The sequence below is a fragment of the Coptis chinensis genome, chromosome 2 (assembly GCF_015680905.1).
Source record: "Coptis chinensis isolate HL-2020 chromosome 2, ASM1568090v1, whole genome shotgun sequence".
NCBI classification, from domain to species: Eukaryota; Viridiplantae; Streptophyta; class Magnoliopsida; order Ranunculales; family Ranunculaceae; genus Coptis; species Coptis chinensis.
Window position 1 is genome coordinate 109,201,301 of NC_141457.1, and position 17,099 is coordinate 109,218,399.

The window sequence follows — 17,099 nt, forward strand, 5'->3', positions numbered from 1 at the left end:
ATCACGAAACATTTGTTCAGTCTCTAAATACTGCCCCTTCGCCAAAATCAACTCCGTTAACAAATGTGACTTTGATTTCTGGTGGATGGTCATCGGTTCTTTGCACTTGAAGTTGACAGGCTGGGTTGGATTCCTTGGCTTTTCTAGCATTGCATTGGGCTAAAAATTCCATGCACGCAGCAGTACGTGGGTCTAGTGCATTGAATTCAATTCTAACTTTTGATAAAAATTTCAACATTTTTTTTGTTACGCGGCGGGGTGTTGGGGCCTGGGGGTTGAAAAACACCTCGTTCTTAAACGTGATGTATGTGGAAATGAAATTGAAATAAACTACATATAGTCTTGGCATTCTTACTGGAGGGAGAAAAAAAAACGTACAGATACAAAATTTACAGATTTGGCATTTGATCCCAAACGGTTAGGGAGTCCTTTGTTAAGTTTTCATTTGCAAGCTTATGAGCCAGAGAGTTTCCTTCCCTATGATTATGGGAGATTCGTCCTAAAACTAATCTAGACATAATGGACTGTATCTCGAAGAACATTGGGGTAAACCTCCAAGGTGGATCAATGTCCAATTGTCCGCCACTTGACGACAAGTTCAGAATGCCCTACAATCCACACTGGGCTGGAAGGAAGGGTGGAGAGTAACTTCAATCCATTCCAAAGAGCCAGAACTTCTGAATCTACTGATGGCACTTCTCCAGCGGATCCAGCATAAGGCTTAATGACAGGTCCATCACTATTTGAGATTGTACCACCAAAACCAGCAACTCGTCTGCTTCCCATACAAACCTCTTTACTACTTCCAACAAAGTTGAGCTTGAACCATCCTGAGGCCACGAATCTGATGGTCCACCAACATGATTAACCTAAACCAAAAAATAAAATAAGAGTATCAAGCCAAATTTTACCTAAACCTACTTCTAACCCTGTGAATAAGAGTAACAATCCAATTTTTACTTTTTTTTTTATACAAATAATGGCAAAACTCTAACCTGATTAAGATCTAAATGGCTTGTTTGAGAACGTTGGAGGCTTGAAGATCCAACTGTCACATCCTGTCAAATTAATTAAAATGCACTGAATTATACATACCTAACAGAGATGCCTCCTGCAACAATTACATTAATAAAAAATAACATACCATGTTCTTACCACATGCCCACCTGATTAAGCTAAAAAAAATTTGGTTCAGGAGCCTTGATGCATGGAAGGCCAGCAAAAGGTTACTGTAAATGACGCAAAATCACTTTTTACAAAATTATTCACTTCTACTCCACCAAACAGAACACAAAGATTGTTCAATAAAACTAACCCCAAAAGCTGCAGTTTCAGATGAGTGATACTGGTCATTCAGATCACCTGAGGGACCAGGAGGGCAGCATATACACAAATGTCTGCGGACATGTTCCTACAGTAGGAAGTTTTTTAAACCATGTCAAGTAAACTTACAAGTTAATCACTGTATAGAACAAGAACAATTAGATCAACTTACAATAGTCTATGACTTTGAGTCTCTTGACCACCCACGTCTCCCGCATGGCAAAGATCATGCGGTTCTTAGGTCAAACCAAATTAACATTCATCCACTGGGAAAAATAGATCTATGAATAGTAATATAAAGATTTGCATTTTATGAAGATTATCGTCAGATGTATATGAAAAGATACCTGACAGCTATTGAGATTTCTTCATTGTATCCTGATTCAATTGAACCCGACTTCGGGGGAGAGCTATCTGGGGCGCAAGCACTTCATATCTGGGAAATTGGGCAACAAAAAGGTTCAAGGTGAAGTGAGGTTTTCATGCAACTCTAGCAAAGTAGTCAACCCTTAAAATTCACTTATCACTACACACGGTTGGATTTGTAAAATGACAACACAAAAACCATGTTACTGGAATGGGATGGATATTAAAACCTTAGACTGGGCTACTCCATGATGAAGATTGTTACCTGCTTCCATCTCAAGAATCCAATAGTCGCTGTCTTCCTCGTTACCCTTGGGAAGTCGCATGGCAAAAAGATGCTCAAGTCATACTTCTCAAGGTCTTTTAAAGGCTCTACCCCTAACCCCAATACACGTTACAGAACACAAAAGAAGTTGGAGCAATGCGATATCAGAGCTGATGACAGATTTTAGTGAAAGTAGAGGCATCAAATATTCAATTTGGTTTAAGAGCATTCAACAAACCTACCAGAAAGGAATAATTTAGATTATAGAGTGTTACATAGGTAACTGAAACCACGTACACCAACATTCACACTCAAAACTTGAAACAATATCATCAGGAAGAAATATGTCTCTATGCTTCAGCTAAAACCTGTAACCATTTTCAGAGGGACGGAATATTAGAAATAGGAACACAGAGGATACATGTTTAGCCACTCTAGAACGAAGCTAATTACCTTTTCGATCTTCAGAATGTAATAACCTTTGTCCTAATTTCCATCGTATAATGCATAGGAAGCAACAAACTTGGAATATAATTTAGAGATATTGCCCGCTTCTTTTAGAAAATTGACTAAATGGTAATATTTCCATATTACAAAAAGACAGAACTGTCTCAATGTGATATCATCCTTCAGACTGTCAGATTGAATTTCTTTGATGCCTCACACAGCCAAGTTAGTTCCCACTCGTGCAACCTATCACAGGAAAATAGAATAGAAATAAAAAGTTTGCTTTTTCGTAACCCAAATGATGAGGATACAACAATTACTGGTGATGGTTTAAAAAAAAAAGATGGGCCAGTTCCAGTACTGAAATTCAAAGATAATAACCACTTATAACATAGTACTCTGGATTAAAGATTGTTACCAGCTCTAAAATCTCAAAAATTGCAATAGTAACTGTCATCTTCAGCGTTACAGATACTGAAATAGCAAAATATGCTCCAGACATACTTCTGATGATCTTTCAATTGCTCTAACCAAAAGTGAGGCACTCTTGTGATTTGTGTGAATGAACTTTTTATTGCATCCATAAAACACATTACAGAACTATGACTAACTGGAACAAGTTGAGGACATAAGACGGACCAAATGAACTAAGAGCCTCTACTAATCAATCCATAGAACATCGAACAACCTACCAGAAAAGAATAAAATAGAAATCAGAATATATTATATTCAAGGAAAAATGACGGAGCAACAAACATTTTGTATTCAGATAACGTCATATTAGAAAAGTTCACTTTCGAGGAGGGAGAGAAAGCAAGGTCAATTTGTAGTGTCGGGAAGAGGATTAAAAGTAACTTCAAGTGGATTGTGAAAAAGATTGGTATAACACCCTGAAGAAGAAAAATGAGTTCACAAGGATGACACAAGCACACTTGGTGGCGGCAATTCATTGTGTGCTTATTCAATCGAGCTCAATTCTAGGACCTGAGATATCTGTGCCACTCCTCTCCTTTGTCTTGGAGCCATAGATATGTCAAGCAAACAAACAGATATAAAAATAGTTCGTTCAGAGGGGAGAATCACTGCATTCTTTTCTAGCAAGTGACACATCTAGGAAACCAAAAACTTGTAGCAAAGTAAAGTTTACTAGCGAGTCAGGCAAAGTAGATTAACCCTTCAAGCCTCTTATGGATAGACTCTGCAAGGGTGCAAGATGTTGCACTTCTTCTGGAGGAAAAGGCAGGCTCGAGGAAGAAGAAACACTTAGACCTTGAGTCATAAGAGGTCTCCCACAACATTTGGTGTACTCGTTGAACCCTCCCAGTCCCCAATAACGAATTATCATATATCATAGTGTGGTGGGGTTTGACATCTTGTAATGGAAAACATGAGGATAAGGACAGCACAACAGATATTATCAATTTAAGTTGGTTGTGGATGGAAGTGGAGTGACATACCTGAAGAAGAGTGACTATGCTGACGATGTCTAGAGAGCTGACATTGAAGATTTTTTTTTATTGTATCCGAATGTCATTGACATTGATTTTTGGTATGTGAGCTATCTTGTGCCAGTCCTCTCCTGTATCTTTTTGACATCGAGTTGTCAAGGCATCACAGCGATATATCCACAGTACTCGTAGTGCAGTGAGGCAATGGATCCAATCTGGCACGCACAGCAAATTTGGAAAATAAAAGATTGCCAAGAAACGAAGGGAAGTGAAGCTTTTCAGCCATTCCGGCAAAGTCTTCAAACCGTCCCAGCCTCCGATCATTAGAATTTTTAAAGCAGTAAGGTGTCGCATTTCTTCTGGCAGAGACTGCAAGTTTCTGGAACAAGTAATCCCAAGATCCACAAGTGATGTGAGGTTTCCCAACCCATTCGGCCAGCTCATCAAACTGTCACATTTAACAATCCACAATTTCTCTAGTGTGGTGGGCAACAAGATTCCTTCTGGGAAAGCATGCAACAAACTCTCACAATCAAAGATGATAAACTCCTTTAATGCAGTGGCATTCTGTAGTCCCTTGGGTATTGATACCAAATTAGGGATCTCTTGAATCTCGAGAGTACAAAGTGAAGTGAGACCATCCATGTCGTCCTCCAGATTATGCATCTTTTCACAACGGGCAAGATGCAGGTTTTGAAGTGCAGTGAGGTACCTCATACCAGACAAAGAAGCCAAGCTTTCACAATCTGAAATCTTCAGAGACACAAGGGAGGTTAAACCCCCTAAACCTTGTTCTGGCAAACTTTCCATTCTGGGGCAAAATTGAATATTCAAAGTTTCAAGAGAAGCCAAGTTCTGTAACCCATCTTCCGACAAAGACAAAAGGTCATCGCAGGAAGAAATATCCAAATGTTTCAGATTGGCAAGAGAAGAAGAATTGGGTAAGGAGGAGGTTGGTGCGTTCTTTTCTGGATTCACTTTGAGCAATGACAGCATCAGCTTCTCACTACATTTCTCTATTGTCAATTCTTCAAGTGATGGAAGAATTGGCATTGTACTTAATTTGGGGCAATTGCGAACAGACAACAGAACAACGCTATGAAGGGACACTTCTTCTTCTTCTTCTTTTACCCAACTCTCGAGGTAAGGGTTAGCAATAAGGTAAATTTTTTCCAGTGATGGGAACCATTCTCTTTGTCTTCTCACCACGCTACCACCTTCAATGAACTGGAGAGCATCCAATTCCTCCAGATGTACATCCTTAAGAGATGGGAGTTGACCAAGTGCTGGGAGATTTTGACAATTTCTACACTGTTTGAGAATAATCACGACTAAATTTGGGAGCAATGGATCCATCATCCACCGTGGGAACCTGTTATCTGTGTAACCTTTTATGCCCAACACTTTAAGATTTCGATGTGGCTCGAGGTTTCCCAGCACATCAAAATCAATTTTCACTCTGTTAACGCCTTCGTCATTCCATTCTAAATGTAACGTTTCAAGGTTGTGCTTACCCTTTAGATTCGCTTCCACGCAATCTCTAACACTGCTCACATTTTCAAGATTGAAAATCCTCAACAGGCCTTTGAGATGTATTAGTCCATTCAACTCATTCAATTTGCATCCAATCCCCTTCCCCACAAAAAAAATTCTTAACGTCCGAATAGAAGTTAAATGACTAAGGCCAGATGGCATGTATGTTAACACAGTGTCCTCACGGAGACCAATGTGCTCGAGTTTTTGCAATTTCCAGATTTCTCCAGGCAACAGTGTAATTTTCCTACATAAAAGAACCAAGCTTTCTAAACTTTGCAGCTTAGTAATAGAGTTGGGGACAGTCGTAACAGAGTCAGATTCAATCCTAAGGTATCTTAGGCGCTTCAACTTACCAATGGAACTTGGAACTTCCCCAGTTTTTATCTGCAACCACAGCACACGTAAGCATTTAAAGCTTGAGAGAATATCCTCAGTGAGAGAAAATTTCGAGTTAAAACGAAGTGTCCGTAAGTTTGTATGTTTACGCAAGGATTCTCGGAACTCAACTGGCAAATCTTCCCCCATGCAGTGCAGATGCCGTACTCCATTAGGGATGTCTCCTTTAGTTTCCTTTCCCGCAATGAAGTACTCTGTTCCTGCAACAGATTGTGCAAGGTCATGAACAAGGTCATGCATTTTCAAAGTCCGAATCTCCCCGAAGTAATCTAGTTCTGCTTCTTGAAAGAACAATCTCCACATCAAATCTTTGACATACGCATTACCTATATCTTCTAAGATTTGATTTTCTCCGAACGTGTGAACAAACCCTTGTGCCACCCATAATAGGATCAGATCTGGCTTGTAAATTACCCAACCTTTAGGATATATAGCACAAAAGGAAAAGCATTGCCTCAAATAGAATGGCAAATGATTATAGCTTATTCTCAATGCCGGCAAAATCTCAACTTTTTCTAGAGGCAATCTCCAAAGATCACTATCTTTGATACTCGTCCACTCATGTTCCTCAGTCTTAAACCGCATTAAGCTTCCAAGGGCTTTAGCTGCTAGAGGCACTCCCCCACACTTTCTCACGATTCCCTTTCCAATTTCCACAAGGTTCGGCTTTCCTTGCTTTTGATCTGAACCAAATGCCCTTTGCTTGAACAAATCCCAGCAATCATCTTCCGACAACCTTAACAGTTTATATTGTGAAACGGATCCCATTATAACTGCAACCTTTTCGCTTCTAGTGGTTACAATTATTTTGCTTCCCATTGCACCTCCTAATAACAAATCTTTCAAGTTATTCCATTTCTCACTGTTTTCATTCCACACATCGTCCAGAACTAGTAAAAATCTCTTCCCTTTAAGTTGTTCCCGAAGACGAGATTGTAACTGGTCCATCTCCAAATTAGGACATTCACTGTTGGTGGCAGATTTTATCGTCTTTTCTGTAATTTCCTTAACATCAAAATCCTCCCCGACACACACCCACAATTTTAAATTAAAAGTACGATCTACTCTCTCATCATTGTAAACCAATTGAGCAAGTGTCGTTTTCCCAGGCCAGGCATACCATAAATGGGAATGATCGAGAGGTTGCCTTCCCCGCTCAAGTCCAACAATAGTTTTACAATCTCCTCTTTCTCGACATCTCTTCCAAAAACTTTTGATTCGTCTACATGAGAATGCGTGTTTTCCCTCTCTGCATTACGCACTCTAGTTTCTTCAACTCTCGTATCCAAGTGAAAGGACCTATCAGCTTGAATCTCAGTTAAGCTTTCCCTAATATCTCTAATTTTACGAGAAATTTTAAAACGATATGCAATAGGATTTGAAGAGAAGAAGAAGTAACGAACCATATTGACGACGCTATCCTGCATAACCAGTCTTTTCCGCAAAGCTTCAATGGCAAAGTCATCAATAATGTCATCGGCTTCATAAACGGCATCCTTGATCCTTCGAAGCCATTCTCTCACCTCTGGCTGGCGGACTTCTAGCTCCTCAGCGTGCAAGAGTACAGCTTTGATGGTGGATAAAGTCCTTTCGAGCTTTTTCAGTTCCTTCTTGACTCCCATAGCTGATCCAAGCTCTTGGATAGCACGAGATCCTAACTCAGTCAAAACTTTCTCAGCAAGGCCAAAAGCAATTCCTTCCGCCATTTTTTGATAGTAAGAAAGCAGAAAGATCTTTCAAGGATTTGTAAGTAGTACAGTGTAGTGTTTGTGTTGCGAAAGAGAAGAGTATGGGGTTCTGATCTAACTATAGGATAACACACCTGTGGCTAAAGCAAAAAAAAGAAAAAAACAAAGCAAACTTGACTTTGGAGACCATGCAGTACACTATGTGATGTGATTTGTCGGGCAAGTGGGCAAGAAAGATACCTATAATAGTTAACTTTCCCACACCTACCGAAGGTAGATCGATATTTCGTTCGGCAGATGTTTTGATATATCTATTCTAAGTTGTAATGAGCACTGTTCTAAAAATTGGTCTAGGCGTTTAAAAATCGGGCCGGCCAATTGGCGGGTCTGTAGACGGACCGATTAAAGCGGGTTAGGAGGGCTAATTTAAGGTCCAAATCAATTTTTTTTTGAATGATTAAATGTCGAAAATTAAAAGCCGTGATAGACTTAAGATTTGAATGGGTTTAAAAGGCATTAAAAGTCTTCATATAAATTATATGTCACTATAACAAAGAATATGTTTTATATGAAATTGATATTCTTCAACTATTACACATTTTTGTAATAAATATCTTTATTTGTGTTTTTTTGAGTTATGGTAAATGATTTTCTTTTTATTTCAGTATAGGTATGTATTACTATATATATTAGGAAAAAAAAACGCCTAGCGCTTAGCCTGTCTAGACACTGCCTAGGCCTAGGCGCTTTCCCACCGCACGACTATCGCTTAGCTTTTTTTAGAACACTAATAATGAGGCGTAGGGGAGTGAGCTGAAGGGTTTTGGAAAATCCGTGCACAAAAGACAATTTCATTTATATTTCTTCGGACTTTTTTGTCTCCAGTATTTATCTAAAATTACAATAGAGTCAGCTAAATATTATTGTAATATTGAAGAGATTGTAAGGGCTAAAAGGTAAATATTAAGGCTGACTTGATAATTGGCGTGGGCCAACTTTTTATTGAGTTATCTCAATCAAGATAATCTATTTAGACGATTCCGTCCCTATTTGGATTCTTAAATTACAAAATAAGTATTTAGATATTATACTAATAATTGTTATATTTTAGGGACAAAAACGTCTTCAGATTTTTGTAAACAAGTTTGGTATAACAGACGAATTTTAGTACAGACCCGTGGCGTAGCCCCTGCTCAAAACTGGTAACTGGTTAAAGGGAACATGCATGCAGAGCCGGGCCCATAAATTTCATCCAAGTAGCTAGGGCACCACAGAATGTGACTTCTGCCGATAAATTCCTGTTAAGGAATTTCTCCACAGTTTCGTTTTAGTGCGTAATGCACTTGATTAGCGGGTATCTTCTACTACCATAGCCACAGGTGATTGATCAGGAATAGATTTATTTGTGAGGAAGTTCATAGGTGATTGATCAGAAATAGATTTACTTGTGAGGAAGTTATCCATATTTACGCAAAAATCAATTGTATATCACTATAAAAAAAATTATTTATTTCTTAAATGCTAATCGATTCGCAACTTTACAAAACATGCCAATTTAAATCTTTTAAGTCTCCATTAGAAAATCTATTCTTGCTCCCAATCTCCCATAAACTAACAACGTAACGTAGGCACTTCACATATAGTTCATAAACAACTTAACATAAAATTATGAAAGTGTAAGCACTCAACTAAAATAAAGGCAATAGCAAAATTGAGTTTAGGAAAGTTAGTAATTAATTCTAGAAATTGGTTACATAAATAATAGAAAATGAAGTTTGCAAGAATAAAAAAATGACAAACATGGAGAGAAGGGGTCTATGGGTGTGCACAAAATAACAACACATAGGTCATATGTGGTCTGGGTAAGTTTGCACACCTGCACTTAGGCTTTTTTCTCTTTTTTTTGGGTCTGGGATGTAGATTGTGGGCCTAAGGTAGGATGGTAACACTACTATTTTCCCTACATGCATGTGTTGATGTAATAGGAGTTTCTCCAATAATAGAGTTTGGGAATAGAGTTTTAGAAGTGGGTAAGCCGCCAACAGGGTTTTTTGACATCATCTGAGTCGGTGGAACTCTTTAGGAGATTACAAATAAAAGGTGACGGATAGCAATGTAATGACTGCTAGTTCAAATGAATATATATATATATATATATAGGGGCTGGCTACCTTGACAGCTCCAATTGACAGCTTATCTTGACAGCTCGTCACGTCCGTTCGATCACAACCCATCCAACGTCCAAGAAGTATTCCTTCTCAAATAAAGAATTCAGGGTGGGTATAATGGTCATTTTGATTTTTTATTCATAAAAAAAACAAAAAACCCAACAAAACACCCTGAGACTTCTTCTTCCTCTCTCTTCCTCACTCACTCTCCACAGAAAACCCACGGTTTTTTCTTTCACAAAAGATCACCCGAACTATTCAATTGGAGCCCATTCTTTCTTTCTTCACAAAAAAATCACTATACTATTTTTGGAATTAGCCATCTCTGTAAACCAAGGTAAGTTAATTTTATTTTATCGTTCTTTTGGTTTTTCCGATTTGTAAGAAGTTAATATTCTTTGCTTTGATATTGTCCTTTTGAACTTAAGTGCTTTCTTTTCAAATTAGAATTCTTAGTTGTTTGTTCTCGAAGAATTGCTCTATAGCCCTCTTTTATACCATAATCGTTTTTTGCTAATTAGAATAGACGTTAAAATTGTCAATTTAATATATGGGAGTCATTAATATCTATTTTGCGTCATTTGATATTTTCTCTGTTTTTTTTTTTTTTTTTTTTTGCTAGAAATGTTAGAGCTTCTATTGGCACTTCTTCTTGTTGTACTGATTCTCAAAGTAATGACGTTAATAAATTAGTTGCTCCACACTTAGGTATGAAATTTAATAGTGTTGATGAAGCAAAGACTTACTACAGAGAGTTTGGTAAACATGAGGGATTTGAGATTCGTGTTCGGACTACGGATAAAAAACAAACAGGTGTGGAATTGCCTTCTAGTTGTCTATTGGTTTGCTCACGCGAGGGGGTCCATAACAAGAAAGAAGAAATTGAAGGTGTAGCTTCGAAGTACTTCACTATTAGGTGTGGTTGCCAAGCTAGAATACGAGTTACAAAAAGAAAACTTGAAGATATATATGATGTGAGTTTGGCTGAAAATCACCATAGCCATGGTTTCAATCACTCCATCAAAGAGACAATATATGAAAGGTAACAAAAATATGCCCTGCCGCAAAGAGTTTGACATAGGTTTTTCATGACAACGGTATACCTATAGGGAAAGTGGCAGACGTTTTCCATGGGGATGAGATTGGGTTTAGGAGAAAGCATTGTTGGAACCACCATTATGGTTTGACGAGAAAAATGCCTAAAGATAATGATGCAACAAATATTGCTTCACTATTTTAAGCCCGTAAGAGTGCCGAAAATCCTCGGTTCTACTATGCCGCTCAATTAGATACAAAAGGTGTAGTAGTAAATTTCTTTGGGTTGATGGAAGGTCTCGTGTCCAATATGAGTACTTTGGGGATGTCGATCTTTTGATACAACATATAGAACTAATGTTTACGATATGCCTTTTGGCCCTTTTATCGAGTCAAACACCACATGCATCCATTCAGTTTGGTTGTGCCCCTGCTACTTGACGAGAGACGAAGAGACATTTGTGTGGTTGTTTCGCATACATGGCTTGCGGTTATGGGTGGTCGCCCACCAACTTCAATACTTATCGACCAAGATTTAGCGATGATTGCAAAGCCTTAGAAGAGTTTTCTCTACTACTTTCGACATCGATTTTGTCTTTGGCACATTATCAGAAATTTTCGAGAGAAGTTGTCATTTGTCTACCATAGGCTCGATGCATTATGTTCGAGCTTACATATATTATTTGGAAGTCATATAGGATTGTTGATTTTGAAAGCGTGGTCCGTGACTCATCAAGGAAGTATAACTTGACCGAAAATACTTGGTTGACAGAAATATATAAAACCGCATCGCCTTGGGTTCCGGCTTATCACAATAACATTTTTTTTTTGGTATGCATACGATTTGGCTGAAGTGAATCAATGAATTCTCATTATGATCAATTCGTTCAATTCACGACTACACTTATGGAATTTGTCCATGGTAACGAGAGGTCTTTGGAATCGATAGCCGAATGAAAGGGAACCGACATTACGCATCAACATACTTCTCGCATTGTGGCTAAAGATGCTTTCCTCCTCAAGCATGCGGAGGTAAAGTTTATACCATTAGTGCTTTCAATAAATTCAAGAAACATTTAGAAAAGGCTAAGATGAAATATATAATTGTTGGAGAAGAGATAGACATACATGGAACAGAATTTATACGGTGAAGACAAGGGGACATTAAGCAAACTTCAATTTGGAAAGTGACTTTTAATAGAGGAACTTTGGAGGGTGATCAGAATGTAAGAATTTTCAATTCAAGGATTACTTTGTGCTCACATTTTAAAAGCTTTTTCAGCGTTATGACATCGAAGAGATTCGAGATCATTTTATTTTGAAACGGTGGACGCAAAAGGCAAACACATACAGAGCAGTGTTTGATGGTGGACTAGTGGCCGGTCATGAAGACCATGAGCCATTAAGAGTTGCCCATTGTATCAAGGTTGCTACTCAATTGGCTTACGATGCATCAACTAGTGTTGAGACATATGCATATTTTATTCAGAAGATGAGTGAAATGTCTATTGGAGTTTCGGAGCTCAAGGAAACAATTAGTTTGTTTTTTTTATCTTTGCAATGATAAAAATCCTATTTGATTTTAACTCTTAAATCTTCTTTTCAGCTCTTGGTTTTAAATCCTAACATTTCTCAAACGAAGGGGAGGAAAAAGAAAACAGAGAGAATGAAAGGCCCCAGGGAGGAAGCCTTAGAGAATCCAGGAAGAATGTGTAAATCTTGTAATAAGATTGCTAAGCACGACTCCAGAAATTGTCCAGAAAAATTAAAAAACAAGAGTGTGGAATGACATGCTTGTTGAGTGTGGAAGGACCGTTGGTTATGTTCTTACTTGCCTTGTTTTTTTTGGGTGTTTTTTTTAATTGTAAGAATTATAAAACTATCCAATTTTTGGGAGCTTACACCGGTGATTTCAGTTTTTTTATGTCGGATAATTGATACTAGAAAAATGGTATGAGGCAGTGATCCTAGGTTGTAGAAAGTCCGAGTGATTTCGATTGTTGTTCCCGATGGAGCGGCTTTGTTCCGCATATCGATTATTTTTTGAGAATGTGAGGAATTTCCTTGTAGCCGTGGAAGAAATGGGACTTCCCAATTTTGAAGCATCTGATCTGGAACAGGTAGACACAATTTTGAGAAATTTCGGTTTTTGAGGATGTACATTGTTGCTTAGGTAGCTGAATTTGGACAGGCGGATGTGGTATGTCAAGATTTGGTAGGAGTCTAAAACCTAGCAATTCTGGAAAATATTTCACAAGGAAAAATTAAGAACCGTTTATGAATTCCTTGTCAAGGAACGCATCCAAATCATTTGGTGTGGAACTGAATTCAAATGGTGATCTTGTCCGTGATACTGATATGGTTTGTAGACTATAATTATTTTTCGGTTTGTGCTCAGAGTTTTCCGTGTTATGTAGTGAGTTCAAAAGTTAAAATATCTGCAAATTAAATTGGTGCAGAATAATCGTTCATTGAACATGTTTGTCCATACTCTTTTTTGAGAGAAGAAACCAGAAGATGTCCCAATTGTAAGAGTTCTTTCTCTGGTCCAGTTATTTCCTTTCAGTATATTAGTAAAATTGTTGTCCCAATTGTATGAGCTATAGAACAATGAGTGTTCATAGTCCATACTGTACCATGAACAATCAATGTTCATAGTCATGAGCTATGAACATTCTTTGTTTATATCACAATTGGACTATGAACAATGATTGTTCATAGTCCATACTGTACTATGAACAATTAATGTTCATAGTCATGAGCAATGAACATTCTTTGTTCATAAATCACAATTGGACTATGAACAATGATTATTCATAGTCATGAGCTATGAACATTCTTTGTTCATATCATTCAAAAAATGAGTTGGTGCAATCACAAGATGCTTCTATATCCCGTGCACTATAAGAGGCGCTGGGCTTATTTGGGTTTAGGGCACGCATATAGCCCGCACTACTATAAGGGCGGGCCTATTTGGGTTTAGGGGTGTGCGCCTATATCCCAGGCACTATAAGAGGGCGGGCGCCTATTTGGGTTTACGGGCGTGAGCCTATATCCCAGGCACTGTAAGAGGGCGGGCGCCTATTTGGGTTTTACTTTTCAGTTTTTATTTTCGGTGAGTAGATTGTGGGCTTTGTGACTATGAACAATTGGACTATGAACATTGATTGTTCATAGTCATGAGCTATGAACATTCTTTGTTCATAGTCCACAAATTGTTCATAGTCCACAAAGAACTATTTCTGTATCCAATTGGCATTCAAATACAACAATAATGAATGAACCCATATAAACAATAGCATAGCATTGAATTATTTTTTACATTGCTGATAACAAAGCTTTAAGTTTACAAAGCTTTCAATGTATACACTAACACACCTTGATCAAATACTTGAAGCTACACAAAATACAAACCAAGAAATGGCTAGATTTTCTTAATCAAACATTGCTTTTTCTTAATTCCCATAAAAAAAAAGTTATTTAAGCTCAGCTCAAATTGCAACATGAAACAAGCTTGAGGGAGCTAGAACGAAAGTAGAACCTCGAAAGTAGCTCGAAGTTCACTAATACTTTGTCGGAAGTCAAATTTCAGCATGTTCAGACTCGGCCCATATTACAGCACAAATGAACTTGCTCGAGCCAAGAATGAGCGGCGCCTCAGTAGATCAATTAGTTTAGCAACCCTACGTGAAGCGGGGGCTCATCGGTGAGTTTAATAGCTAAACGACCAAGTGTTACAACTAAGTGAAGTAATACATTAAAATTAAGTCAGAATGAAACTTACTGCAACTTCAGAAGCTGTAGTGCCAAAAAAAAAAAAAGGCCTCAGTTTTAAGGTCCAACATTATAGCCTTAAGGGAATCAACTTGAGAGTCCAAAGCCTTTCCTCTTCTTTGTAATATATCAACAGTTTGCTTGGATGTTCGTTCGTCATAGTACCCTTCTGCTAACAGAACCTTCAGAGACATAATATAAGAACAAAAGGAAAAATTACACTTAGCAATTGTAGTGAAACGAACAACTTACCAAAAACTCATTCGTGTGTTTTTCCTGCCAAATATGCTGCTTTGCCAAATGGAACCTGCCAAATATGCATAACACTTCATTTTCATATAGTGCAAATGTCAAGTAAAGAAGACTTACCATTACATCATGAAAAAATTCATCTGGTAGCTTCTTCACAAGTTTGATCAAGTTATTATTGTCAGCGATGAAATATTGCAATTAGTACTATTTTACTCAAACCTCCATATGCTTATATGCTTCGGTTGCAATTAGTACTATTTTAGCAAGAAGAAATCTATAAGCTCCTATAATATGCTTATATGCACCTCTACAAAGCTCTGCTTATAGTTCATTCTACCTAGGATAGTGTGGATGCAGACGGGTGCTATATATCTCATTGGTCAATATCCTCTATTGAAATATGAGATCCTTAGTTTAGGCCGATGCAAAAATTTCAGACCCCACAACTTAAATTCATTGTTTATCAAAGAGGGAAAAAAAAAAAAAATGATCAAATTAAATAGCATCGAAAATTAAATTATCAAATTAAATTGCATTGAAATCCACGCTTATCATAACAAAACATCAATTTATCCAATTTAGAACTCAACACTCATCTCAAACACTACATAATAGAAGAAAAGAGAGTTAATAGAAGAAAAAAAAACTTACATCTTTTGAGTTAATCAAACGTGGAGGTGGGTTTCTTTGTAGTGGCGATGAGTTTCTCGATCTGTAGTGGTGGTGGTTCTCTCTCAGAAGGTGGTGGGTCTCTCCGGTGATTTCTCCAGAGTGGTAATGGATTTCATTTTCGTTGTTGAGGGGAGGAAGCCACTTCGTCATCTTCACCGCTCACCACTTGTTGGTGAGGAGAGAGACAAATGAGAAAGGGAGAGGTTTGTGCGTTTTTTTTGGGTTTATTCAACAAGAAAGTTAAATGACTATTTTGCCCCCGTTCTATTCTTTAGTTGTTTGGGTGCGCGATCTGGCCATTGGATTAGATGGGATCGAACGGACATGACGAGCTGGCAAGATAAGCTGTCAATTGGGGCTGTCAAGGTAGCCAGCCCCTATATATATATATATATAGGGCGAATTGCCTTTGCTATTAAAAAAGAGGCTTGCGGTGCAATTTGTAGCGAGCTTGTCCACTATTACTTTTGTATATTATTTATTTTGGATAAGGAATAAAGTATACCGTTAAAAAAAAAAGACACCTGTGGACTGTGGCTATAGATGATGATTGTATATATGTAGAAGAATCTCTACTATTACGAACTTTTGGGTCATACAGTGGGAGCCATGCAAGGGAGCTTTTCCCCACGGAGTCCGGTTCCTCTATAACCGGGTACAGAGATTGATCTCTGTACCACACACACACATCTCGTATCTCGGCGCACACACACACATCTCGGAGCACACACATAGGTATTGAGGCACACACACACATCTCGGATTCGGATCAACGACTAGATAACACGGTTACAGAGATGATCTCTGTACCCGGTTGTAGAGATCTCGTGTCCTTCCCCACCTACCTTCAAAATGCAAGTGGAAGGAAATTTCTCTGAGTTGTTGAAGTGGTACTAAATTAAACCAAAAGAAAACATCTTATGTATACTACTATACTGTGTATAGTGGTCTCATTGACGTGTTTGCTTTCATTAGTTAAAACTCATGAATTTTTTTTCGTCAAATTTTTGCATATTATTTATACTAATCTGGGCTTTGAAAAACCCATACAGTCGAAATAGCTTAGATCGAGTTCTTTAAGATAATATCATCAGGTGGTCGTCTACCATGCCAACTCATGTATCTAACTAAAATAATGTCATGCTGTGTAAGATTGTCTGCTGTGGAGTTGCCTTCTTTGTAGATGTGATTGAGGAATATATTTTCGAAGAAGGAGAATAGTTGTCGAATATCCTCTATGATTCCAACTGCCTCCCATGTCCTTGCCATCTCCCTTAATGCAGCTTATTAAGGCCTTCGAGTCACTTTGGATGTGTATATGTGTGATGCTATAGGAAATAGCTAGATAGAGACCTAGTCTCATTGCCAAAGCTTCGACAAGGAAGAATGTACATACAGGTACCAAATATACTGAAGCAGCAACGAAACTACCGTCATAATTCCTTAGCACACATCCCAACCCCGAAGGACCTAGGTTTCTGTGACAAGCAGGGGCGACTTTGAGGGTAGCCGAGAGAGGCGGGCAGCTGGGGCCCCAAAGTTTTTGCTCATAACTAGGGCCCCGAATTCAGTGACAATTATTACTACACGTTTTATGTTTTCTCACTGCCAACTAAGAAAACCACTAGTTTGCTCACAAGACAGAACGTGTACTGCACAAAGGCACTTTCTTCTTCTCCAACCTATCAATTCAGCTCATTTTAATCAACTCTCTCTATAGGTTTTTTGT

At 38.1% G+C, this 17,099-nt stretch overlaps 1 protein-coding gene and 1 long non-coding RNA gene across 2 annotated transcripts; both read right to left on the reverse strand.

Annotated features, from left to right (window-relative positions):
- Positions 1–381: 381 nt before the first annotated feature.
- On the reverse strand, positions 382–7,627 carry LOC147520414 (putative disease resistance protein RGA3). Its single transcript, XM_086591933.1, is given in 11 exon segments — positions 382–869; positions 996–1,058; positions 1,145–1,229; positions 1,316–1,411; positions 1,496–1,589; positions 1,671–2,067; positions 2,197–2,322; positions 2,408–2,647; positions 2,820–3,089; positions 3,859–6,890; positions 6,893–7,627. Coding segments are annotated over 2 exon segments (3,570 nt in total). The 5' UTR covers positions 7,488–7,627; the 3' UTR covers positions 382–869; positions 996–1,058; positions 1,145–1,229; positions 1,316–1,411; positions 1,496–1,589; positions 1,671–2,067; positions 2,197–2,322; positions 2,408–2,647; positions 2,820–3,089; positions 3,859–3,915.
- A 6,627-nt stretch (positions 7,628–14,254) lies between these two features.
- On the reverse strand, positions 14,255–15,432 carry LOC147520415 (uncharacterized). Its single transcript, XR_015214414.1, has 3 exons — positions 15,350–15,432; positions 14,699–14,753; positions 14,255–14,628 (listed from the first exon to the last, which is right to left on the reverse strand). It is a non-coding gene; the product is annotated as an uncharacterized LOC147520415 (long non-coding RNA).
- Positions 15,433–17,099: the final 1,667 nt, after the last annotated feature.